At 39.0% G+C, this 12192-nt stretch overlaps 1 protein-coding gene across 1 annotated transcript in view; it reads right to left on the bottom strand.

The window, feature by feature from the left end:
* LOC107226485 (protein dissatisfaction) overlaps positions 1-8238 on the bottom strand; it is a 30053-nt gene extending 21815 nt beyond the window's left edge. The window contains exons 1-3 of the mRNA XM_015667309.2: positions 7920-8238; positions 1779-1859; positions 1450-1611 (exon numbers count right to left, since the gene is read on the bottom strand). Of these exons, the coding sequence (XP_015522795.2) occupies positions 1450-1611; positions 1779-1859; positions 7920-7929 (253 nt within the window). The 5' untranslated portion in view covers positions 7930-8238. The remainder of the gene's footprint in view (positions 1-1449; positions 1612-1778; positions 1860-7919) is intronic.
* Positions 8239-12192: the final 3954 nt, after the last annotated feature.

The raw sequence follows: 12192 nt of genomic DNA on the forward strand, positions 1-12192 counted from the left end.
CCAATGGAGTAAGCTCATTTGCCTGATCGCCCCACGCAAAACTCCGACTTTGTATGCGTAATGGACGGTCGGTGACGGTGCATCTATATTCTGACGGGTCTATTCCTAGGTTATTGCCATGTCTGGATCTGTCGTGTTATATTATATAATCTCAATCAAAGGAGACTCAATCTGGTAGGACTGGGATTTTTGCCGTTTGCGATACCGAGGGGTTTGTACAGGCACTGTGTGACCCATGATTCCGAGGATTAAGTACTTTGATACTTGAGGAATGTGCAGATGCTTGTCACACTTTTGGTTCGTGATCGGTTATACCTTTTTAACCGTATTGTAACTTTGGAAAGCCTTATTGTAGCTGAAAAGTGCGGTTGGGATAACTTAAAATGCAGTCGATTGGAATGATTCTGATTTTTAAAGTGGGTTGGTTGAAGAAATATTGAGAGACGGCTGAGTAACATATCGTTACGAGATCATCTGTCAGAGCAAGTGCAAGTGTAATTTATCAATACCGTATCAAAGTTGGAAACTTATTCATACTTGAACGAAAAGTACGTCGAAATGAAGTAAAGTTCGTTCAACGTCATGCCCAGAACCAAAACGCGCGACTCTGATCTTTCTGTTACTCCCGAATTACGAGAAATTTGAAAATAATCGTTCAGTGTAGGTGTTTTACAATCGTAGATCATAGATGATTCTCAAATATATGCTACTCCTGCTTTATCCTTCTATAAAGAGTTTGTCAATGATGTTCGGATAAGTGTCGATAAGATTGAAACCTCTTCTTACAGAGGTGTTTGAAAATACCCAGCGTTCTCTGCGCCTGGCAGATAAAACGGTTCACGAAAGTTCTATCGATTTTAACAGCAGGGAAAAAAAGCTCGAGCTTATAATCCTGATCAATCGTTGGCGAAGCGTGTGGCAAAATTGAAAGGGTTGTCTGTCGGGGGGACTAAGAGGACAAAGTTGACATTAAGTTATCGATTCATTCGTTTCTTCCCTTATCCCAGACTCCCGACTTCATGGGTTTTCGATTTTTCGAAAATTTCCCCAACTTTGAAACGAGTAAATTTCACTCATAACGACGCAGGCCTCGAATACCTACGAAAGCACGTGAAACCCTCGTGTAATTCCACTTCATTCAGAGCTTTGTGGGGGAGCGATGGATCGGTTCCACAAACATCAAAATGCGACGTCACGATGAATGAGAAGTTATTCGATAATAATTAACACGTTTGTTTGCGGATTAGGCGCCGTGTAATTTCATTGTTCGTTTGATTTACGAAGGGGAGAATTTCGCAATTTAACGTCGAACCACAATCGAGCAGGTAACGTAACATGACGTCACATGACATGACGCGTCGCATAACGATAACGACGACCGTTTCACGTACAGGAAAATAATCAAAAATTCATTTCAATAGCGAGCTTGCAATTGCGATGCTGACTTACCGTCCTTGTTCATGCTGGCTTGAAAACACTTGGTGAGACGACAGGCTCGGCACTGATTCCTGTGCGTTTTGTCGATGGGACAGCGCCCCTTCAGATCACCCTGAGCTTTACACGTGTAGACGCGATTTCTATGAATGCTTCTCTTGAAAAATCCCGAACAGCCTAAAAATTTGAGATAATTCAATATCTAAATGCGTTTTCTCGTGATACAATTTAATCAATGATGGATCGAAAGGTCAATATAACCACGAGTTGGCCATTCACTGGATAATTACTATGCTCGGAGATCCAAACCGTTTCATTTTTTACCGTCATAATTTTTTACTCACCGTCGCAACTGTAGATGCCGTAATGTTTGCCCGAGCTACGATCCCCGCATACCTTGCACGGGATATCAAGTAGCCTGTCTCCTAAAATCAAATAAAATTATAAAAATTGCTCTAAGGTGCGTCTCAAATAGCGACGTTGGAAACTAATTCTCGTTCTGCTGAGACATTGATTACAAAATACGTATTGTCGACGATTTTCCATAATATTTCATACAATTCTTTGCCATTCGAAAGTATTGAACGTATTTCTTTCTGGCCATATGTTAATTTTTCTTAGAATCTTATGATATTTTCTTCTGAAGTATTTTCATGTCTGCAAGTAATCAATCTGTAAATTTTGACCTGACATGAAATTGGGAGCTTTTGATCTACGTGATGAATACTGTTAACAGTTTCACAAATAATAAGACTATTTCATTCCGCGAAAAAAATACTATGTAGCGAATAGAGAGATATAATTAAAAAATGATTGTATACAAAATCACGGAGAAATCATCCACAGAAAAATGGAAACTCGCAGAACTTGGTGTACATATGACTAAAAAAAAAGGAACGTAACTTTTTCGAGAAATGTAGGAAATTCGGAGTTTTACTACAAAAAAAAAAAAAAAAAAAAAAAAAAATGGTAAAAACAGATAGAAATACAGAGAAATTTGCTGTAAAAATTTATCCAGAGATATTACTGTAGTTCAAATGCGGAGCGTGATACATGTGAAGGAGCCATTTTGTATTCGAGCAGACGTAGGAGGAATAAAATTACTAAGGATGAAAAAAACCAAGTGAAGAGAAAGCAGAAAAGAGAAAAAGAAGAAGCAGCAGTCAAAAGAAAGGACAATTCAATTTGTAAAATCGCAAAGCCCGCCGGTTGAGAAAAAAAGATGCGGGGTGTAAGAAAAGGCGCAAGAAAACGAGGAGACTGAGCGCAGGGGTGTTTCGGTCCGCGAAGGGCAGGAATCGAGCTCAGTGCTAATCTGTTCTCCCCCATTCGCGGCAACCCTAATCGTCCTAATGATCCACGGTAAGAAAAACACAGCCGCGTGCCTAAGCCAACCGTAGAGACGAAGACAACTCCGGCCCGTATACGCCACCAACCCTAAAGGATTATCTTCATCTGCCTACCCACCTTTCACAGCCCCAAAGCACGTAATTTAAGTAAACCTACCCCTGGACGAAACCCGCGGAGTTTCACCTCACACAAACCCATCCGACACGCGACGCTGGGTGGAGACGTTTAAGGATGAATACGTATAACGCAGAAGAGAGAAGAACCTCCTCCCCTAGTGTTTAATCAATTTGCAACTCAAAGTCGCGCATTCAACGACACCGCTCCAGCTTTCATCGGCAGGAATCGGCTTACTGATTACAACTTGTTCGTCGATCTGTATGCCGCATGCGTTTCACCTCTGCACGTGAAATGGAAGCAAAAATAGAGTGGAAGTCACAGTTCCGAATGTTAAACAAGTCGACTGGTCGAAAATCCCAAATTTTCGAGATACGAGTTTTGAAATAACGAATGATCAGCGTACCGAAATTGTGAATTTCGAGAAATCACCCGGTAGAATAATTGTTTTCCCGAGAGTTTATTTAACCAAATGCTCCTTTATACGGAAAGGTATTGTCAGAACAGTCTGCGTTTCGAATGAATAAAGCACAGAATGTAAAGATACAGAAGAATAAGAGTTCCGAAATTGAAAATTGAAAGCGGCTGATACTTCGGAAAAGCTAAAAAATTATTTTTCGAAAATCAAACTTCAGAAGGAGCAAAATCTCCTGAAAATTCGAAATTTCGACAATCGTTTGTGTCCACAAAGAAAAAAATGGGTAACATATTTTTAATAACACTCAAAGAGTGCATCTTATTTCCCGTACGTTCGATTTATCCAAGATATAACTACATTAAATTGTGTTTCACGTTCAGATTTGCGCCCTCGTGTAACTTTTTTTTTAAAAACGACGTTTAGATAAAAAAAATTCGCGGCAAAAAACAAGTTAGTGTATTTAGACCACGTACGGTAGGTAATGTACTTCAACCAACGTGTCAACTAACCTCAACAATGTTTAGCACGAGAACTCTTTTGACTGTACAACTAGATGTTAGATTTTTTGGAATCTCCGAACGCTTTCTTTAACATCTGTACTATAGGAGAAACGCTTACGTCAATGACAAAAGGCTGTACCTCGTTGACGTGAATCAACGAGCAAGTTAGATACAACAAAAATTTTTGCGCGCGTGTAGCGCCTTCAAATTTCAAATGCAACAGAATTGCAACGTTATTGGAATGACAAACTCCGAGTAGAATGTAGTGAATAAGTAGTAGTAGTGGATTAGTGAATTTTCTAAAAAGGCATTAAATGGTGTGTCATTCAAAGAGTCGACATTTTGACTGTTCGGTATTTTCGCAATTAAATATTTTGCCTTTCGTAATCTTGCCCATTTTCAAAATAAAAAATCGGTACTCATTTATCTATACATTCTTGCGTTCTCAACTTTTATTTTTCTAAAAGACAACTTTTTGTATTATTGGTCTTTCTAAGTTTCTCACTGTCGGTAATTTGACTTTCGGAATGTCGTCCCGTCGACTTTTTGGTCATTCCCATTTTTGTGCCCTACCCAAAGGTCGAAATTATTCGTTGACGGAATTGTGACACTTTTTAAGAAAATCAGATTAGTAGCGTACTCATCGAGTGTGCGGATAATTGAATCGAACAAAATTTAATCACGATCGCTATATTTATAGTTGTAGTACTATTAAATTATAAATGCAATTCGTATGACGCAGTTCTTTTGTTATGCATTCTTTTTTCTTCTCCATTATTTGCAGTATAGAAAAATGCACACACCCAGGAATCCGCTAGTATCTACATCTCGTATTTTATACCATCTTATTGTTCTTAATTTCAGAGTCCACGCCCGCTTCAAATGGTTACATTGATGCTTCTACGTATTATTACAGTTGAATCTGTTTTTAGATATTCTTTCCGTTATTACGATTAACGAAACAGTAGAAACGATTCTGTCAATTTGGGCACTCTGTTCAGAAACATGTATAAATTTAGCACTTGTTGAATCGGGCGGGAAAGTGGATTCATGTTTATTATTTTAGATAAAGAAAATTAAATTTTTATATAATAGTTAAACAAGCAAATATCCGTATCGCATTAAAATTACTGTAAACATACCTAACGTTGAAGAAATAGGAAAAGAATTACAGTTTTCTACAAATGATTAAAACTGATGTCAAAGGGTGAAAATTATAACGTTGAAAATGAACATTTACAATAAAACTATACCAATAGCTACGATTTAAAAAAAAAGAAAATTCCAAGCCATGTAAACACATATTAATCGATTTTTTCAGGTAATTATTATTCTCTCCAAGCATGGAATCCCCAATTGTTTCACGTCACATTGAAACGAGCAGTCAACGCCGCTCAAGTAATAATACCGCATAATTCCGTCAATGTATTCACAATACCGCTTAAAAGCTGTATACCCTTAAATGCAATTCAAGCTTTAATAAAAACGCTTCGATAATTATTCAGTTGAGTTAAAAAATTAAATTCTGCAATGCTGTTCTGTTTTTTTTCTTGTTTTTTTTTTTTTTTTTTTTTTTATAAGTAATTTTATATTACCACGTCTGTTTTTCTATAGTTTTTAATTATGTCACGGTTCCTGCGTGAGGTATAATTTCTGAACTGCGAAATGCACCCTGCAAGAGATTTCCTCGAAGCGAATTAAACTTTTTTACATTTTCCTTTTCACATCGCCATTAGGATTCAATCTAGCGGTAACGAGCTACGTAATTACATCCGCCTGCGGCGCTTTCGTGCTATGATAATCTCTTCTTTCAGAGACGGTTGTATTCGGTAAAAGAAATTATAGCAGCGGCTTATTGTACGTGTATTCTGCAAGACTTTTCTACCGCTTTTATTTTATCCCCTTTATATGCAAATAATGCTGTCGTCGCAAAAGCGGATCGAGAGACATTTGAAGGAATTTTCGAGAATGGCTCGCTGACTGCGTGTCCCTGAAAATACGTATACAGAGAAATTTTCATCATGTGATATCTACCGGTACGATTCTTCGACGAAAGTTTACATGAATGAAATATCGATATGAAATTTTTAAAAACGGAACTGCAGATTATGTAAAGAATAAAACGATTTTCCAGAGTTTTGCTGCTTTTTTTAATACATGATTAATACATGAACTGATATAAACCACATTCGTAATTACTCAGAAGCTTTACTACTGAACGAGAAGAAGCACTAATGCGAATATCAATTATACAGTAGTGAGACTTTCAACAACCAATGCGAACATTCGTTTGTTTTCTCCCTCTTTTGTAATTATAACAGACTATGCTGCAGTGTTACGTGATTGCCAGAGAGTGTTATGAAATATACTTTAGTCAATTTTACTCACTGGTAGAAGATGTTAAATAATACACGAAAAATATTTGTATGTGTATGAAGCCTATATTAGAATCACAATTTAAAAAAAAGTATTTACCTTCAGATTTTTGTCTACATTTTGGCAAACTTAAAAAAACTTCAAATCATTAAAAAAAAGGATTCTGACATTTAAGATTAAATAGAGATGAGTGGTTAATTTGGCTGATCTTCATTGGGCTAACCCAAGAACTTGACGCTCGGATGCGTTTCTTATCCATAGATAATTAACAAATGAAATCGTGTATTTTGTTATTTTTTTATTCAAATAACACAAAAACTACCCAACCGATAACATCCAAACTTTAGTAAATTCAAAGCTAAGAAAAGCTAAAAACAAATGCATACTCGAGATATTATTTTCATTTTTTTATTTTTTTTATTTTCACATGTTATTCGAATAACTGGGAAATTACGGGATCGATCGTATCCGAAATGTAAATAGTTTGAAGTCAAGAAAACCATCCAAATGAAAAAAACGCAACCTTTCATTTTTGGGTTTCTATGATAATAATAACATCTCTCCATTTTCTTTCCATCTGTTTACTAATTTTGTGACCGAATGTTACCGTTCAAACTAATTTCTGTCATTTTACTTTCAAAAATTTTACGACTCTAATTATTTCATACATTATATTTACAGTGAATTTACTATACATTCTACAATTTAATTCGTTTGCTGAATTTCGTCAAGATTTTTCAATCAGTCGGTTATTGACAAAAAACAACTAACGCAGTCGATTTGTAAATTGAAAAGTGTATACTCTTTTACAGTAAATATGTTTCACAAGTAATTGTCTGTTGACAATTATTGATGTTATTACGCATAAACGTATTAAAGTTTCGTTTAAGTGTTACGGAATCACTTTAGATAATCACAGTACTAGAAGCTGAACTTCATACCTTCCCACTTCAGATAAGAGAATAACGGAAAAGTTATTTCAATCGCCTCAAAAATGAAAAGTGGAATTTAAACTGATTCTACATGTTTGAAGGTCCAGAAAATGACCTTCGACTATTTTCAAATGAACGTCTGGATGCGTGTGGACAATCTTTTATCCCAGGGCATTTCGAGAACGGATAATCAGATTTTCACGAGTTTAGTCTCAATCCACTGGCCTCTTCTCACCTCAGAATCAATTAGTTTTTCTGTACGTATAATCGGCTAAATGGTTTCAGAGTTATATTCGAAGAACAAATTTTGAAGAACAAAAAAACATTTTGTTAGGTAATTTTTTTGTTTTCTTTTAGTCTTGAAACGTGTCCTAGTGGAAAGTTCGTACGCCCACCCATCAAGATGAGCTAAATTAACCACTCGTTCAGACATCAGAACACTCTTTTCCACAGAAACTAAAAAAAAATAAAAAGAAACAGAAGAAAAATGAGACGACGGAATAAAACCATCAACAAGACTCGCGACCGTGTACTTTCAACTTCGTAGCCGACGAGTTTTTTGAATTTCCGTTGAAACTTGGAAAAGTAAAAAAATAAAAAAAAAGAGTAAAGAAAAACAACAAGACAAAAACGTGACAACTCAACACGGTTCCGTTGACGCGCGTGCGTTCAAATTCACGAAAAAACCCCGACGATTATTCAGAATCGCGCATTACGAACTTTCGACGAGGTGGAATTGAGATCGACGGATACGCTTGCCTGCACAAATGACGTAAAAACGATCAGAAGACTGACCTGTTCCCATCCTCTGCGACGAATCAAAAGTCGGGCATCCCCGTCGAAGACTTCCGCTTCAGTCGAGGTCGTGTAGTCGAGTTGTTCTCTCTCCCGTCGGGGTCCTTAGGGTCGTTCGACCGCCCCCGGGAGATGGAACACGAACACACAGGGGGGTGCGATCAAGTCAGACGCGAGCGTTCGCCAGGTTTTTCGCGGGGGCGGCGGGAGCTACGCCGCAGACTTGGGACTAGGCGGGCGTCGCGACGCCGACGCCGCAGAACTCTTAACGTCGACGCGATTTGGCCGCTGCTCGGGTTTGACGTGACGCGTTGTTGGCGGGGCGCCGAAGGGCGGCTCCCAGGCTTGCTGGCTCACTGGCTCTACGCGTCAGCTCGCCTTGCAGGGGTGCCAAGTTGGCTCTACCTCGCGGAGGGCGGCTCCAAGGCCATGTTGTCACCCGGGGGTGGCCGAGCCGCCCCAACCGCGTCATGGGCATCCACCACCCCCAAGCCCCCGACCCCCGCCGCTTGTGACGCGCGTCCTGATTCGTCGGCTCGGGGGTTGTGGGCGGGGTTTCGGACCGAGCGGAGCTACCCTCGAACCTCGAGGACACCCTTGCATCTCCATCGTCGGTCGGGGGCTGGGGGCGCGGGGAAAATCTCGTCGCGGTATCCTCCGGGCCTGTTTGCCTCCGCAGCGTTCAACCAGCTACGCCTATCCATCTACTTTCTGCACGTCATTTTATATACCTGCAGGAGTGTTGGACCTAAAGTCATTTCGGGACTCGCTGAACGCCGTGTGAACCTCGCAAAGTTCTCGAAATACAGACGTGGGGATGTATCGCAACGGTCGTGAGGATCTAATGGTTATTTTCGTTTATACGGCTTATGCCAAGTCGTAAGAACGTCAAAGAATAATCGATTTTCACTTGCGTCTATTATTTTTTACCACTTAATCGAGTATAATCAATTGTTATTCAAACTCGATTATTTTTCCCAACGATCCGGTTTCATTTTTTACTCCCACGAACGATGCAATGCAATGTCAATTTATTCCACTATAGATAGAATAAGAGAGATAAATGAATATTGTCAACTGAAATTGAAAAATGTTTTGAATGAAACTATAAGTTATCAAGAAACTGCTCCGTTATTAAGACTACATAATGTAACTTACGAAATTTTGGTTTCATATATGTACACCGTTTCAAAAAAAAAACAACGAAATAATCGATTAATTTTACACCGATTCAATCGAGTCGTGTTAGATTATTTTTTTCAACTCGATTACTCGATTATTTTCAGATTAGTGGCGTAAGGTTCTTTCAGTTTTCGGAAACAAAGGTGACAACGTGTTCAACTTTATCTTCCAAGTGTATAATTGAAACTAGTATAACTTTAACGTACGTATCGAGTACATAAAATCCAATTATTTTCTCCCCGATGTGCTCGAAAAGTTGACATTTCTCTTCTTTTTGCGTAAACGGAAGAAATTCGAATGATAAGTTTGTGAAAATTGAATATTACGTAACTTATAGCAATTCGTCAGGATTAAAGCTTTGGAAAAATAGGGAAGATTATACAAATTTGTCACGTAACATTCATAGAATCTGCGATTCTTCAGGATTTCATTTATCGTGTGAATCTATGAAATTATTTTTAGCAGAATAATTCGAAAACAGCGTGATTGATCTCGACGGAAATAATTTTTTTGTTACGAAAAATTCTTCTATTGAAACAATAAACGCTTTTTTGCTGAAGAATGCATTACCCCAATAATTGATACCGAACCGATGAAAAATCTTCCAACGATAAATAGTCATTTGGCTGACAAAAGAGTTATATTTGTTTTATCGATGTGTATAAATTACTACACTAGCGTAAATTTCTGTCGATTAATAAAATTAGTGTCAGAATGCTCAGACCTTATCGTCAATTATGTGATTAATATTTCTTTGTTACCAGTTGCAGAAATTGAATTATCCATAGCCAGAAGTGATCATTCTTCCGATTCACTAAAATTTTTTAATGACATCAGTTTCCTCGAAATCTTACAACGCGACAACAATTGATAATTTAACATTTTTCAGCGCACGTCGAGCGCTTCTGATTCTCGGATTGCAAACCTTCGTCTCATTTGGATATCATTCGAATTCATGAATTGTATTTCAGGGTGAAAGGGAGAGATTTTCGGGCTCAAGAAGATTTTACCGTGAAAGAGAGAGAGCCGCGCACCCTCGTGAGCCGGCACCCTTGAAATAAGTCGTCCACGGTTCATAAAACTGGCGTTTACGCGAGCTAATGGTTCGTTGTATTCCCCCGCCAGCCCTTCTCGCCCTCTCGACAAATCGTCCTCACTCTCTTTCTCTTTTTTCTCTCTTACTCTCTCTTACCCTCCTCCAGCTTTCCTCCCGGCTTCGACCTAAAACCACCCAACGCCCTCAATACGTAACACAACTGGGTGCGACGGAGTTTTGGGTTGAGTCGGCAGCGTGAAATGGTATCCTCGTGTTGCCTCGACAATCGGCTCATCCTCTCACAACACTCTCGGTCCCTCCTCCCTACTCTTAGATAAAGGAGGGACCCTTAACACCGCAACAAACCCAGGACAGGACCGTCCTGCCCATGGATACCGTGAAAGATCCGACTTTTCACATTAATGCTGAAGACCTTATCTGACACCCCCGTGGGTGCGTGTAATGACAGAGAACCAATTGAAAAAAGAGTTTTCACGATTCGTCGAGCTTCGCGATTTTCCGTTACTATATTCTTCTCCTTTTCTTTGCTTCGTCGAGATTATGCTTCATCAAACCTCATATTTGAAATCAAATTTTTGCTAAAAATTTGCAATACACATTTGCTTGTCTTCATTTTTTCATTCGCTATGTTGAAATTAGTTTCGAATTCGCGGTTTCCTTGAAATCTTAATAGTTTATTTCGAATGCCTTGCACAAACTTCAACAGCACGTGACTGTTTATTGGTGTTTATACATATCCTTTGGATCGTTGTTACCGTTGTTGAAGAATTCGTACCTTTTTTTATCCGGGGGTCTGAAGTCCTCTGGGAATTTCAACCGTTTGACAAATTTCCATGATCGTGTCGCTGTGGCGTGGCTTCACCCTCGGGCTGCTGGGCAGGCAGGGTTCAGCGGCTTCCGATATCAGGAGACAAATAAAGTACCCGGACAACAAGACAGAGAAGACCGACTGCATAGAGACAGCAGTTTCACCCCCGTGTCCTGCAGGCGATGGGCAAGTCGTGGGTATTAACGCGTGCGTCAACGCCGAGGGACAGAGCGGTGTCTACGCGCGTAAATTCGTGTGTATTCGGTTAAGCTTTCACGCTCGCCTGAACAAACCTTGCGAGGCTGTATGACCGGCCTTCAAACACGTCTTCTCAGAGCTTCAAAGCCCCGGGCTTCGGACCACTCGAATAATCCGTAGATCTGCGCCCGGATCAAAGCTTGCGTACATATCTGTAATATAAACCGAATGTACTCCTGCTGTATACTTGTCTAAGTTACCCCCGCCTATCGAGTCGAGGTAGGCAAAGACCTAGACGTTGGGTTGAGAAAACGAGACGAAACGAAGAAGATCTATGAACCCTGACGGAAACGAGGCTTGCAGGAATTAGATAAGGCGCGAAGGAATTTATATTTTTATAATTTCACATTTCCCGTACTTTTCAATTCGTTAATTCACATTTATTCACATCTTCTGTACACCTTATTTTCACCAGAGAAACAAGAGATAGTATTCCATCAATTTTAAATAACAATGCGAGTTAATATCACCTTTTTATAGCAAATACAAATTAGATGGCATTCTTGGTTTAAAGTGGGACGGGTAATTGCAGGTCGAAATCAAGGTTTACAAAATTCTGTGAATAATTTTCAAAGACTTTCCAATTTTTCAGAGAAACGTATCACAAGTCTGACGAAACACTTGTTTTTATCGTACAATAAATTTTATTACTCTCCTTTTTGAAAGGTAATTTGTAGCTTCCTGTGTCTCTCTGCCAAACCTTAACGCTATTAAAATTTAGAAAATAATTTTTCACGTAACAATTTTTGCTAACGAAATACACTGTATGTAAGCCGACGGTATTAACTTTTCCGGATGAGTGATGTCTTCGTAACGAATGTATTTTCCATACGTATATCGCTCAAGTAGTTTTTATAGAAAAGACATTATTTTTGAATGCCTTCGGTAGTAAAATATTCGCAAAATTAAATTTGTTGGAATTGCTGCTGCAGGGAATTCAACCACCCGTTATGAAGTGATACACATAT

Source organism: Neodiprion lecontei, chromosome 1, assembly GCF_021901455.1.
Source record: "Neodiprion lecontei isolate iyNeoLeco1 chromosome 1, iyNeoLeco1.1, whole genome shotgun sequence".
Lineage (NCBI taxonomy): Eukaryota > Metazoa > Arthropoda > Insecta > Hymenoptera > Diprionidae > Neodiprion > Neodiprion lecontei.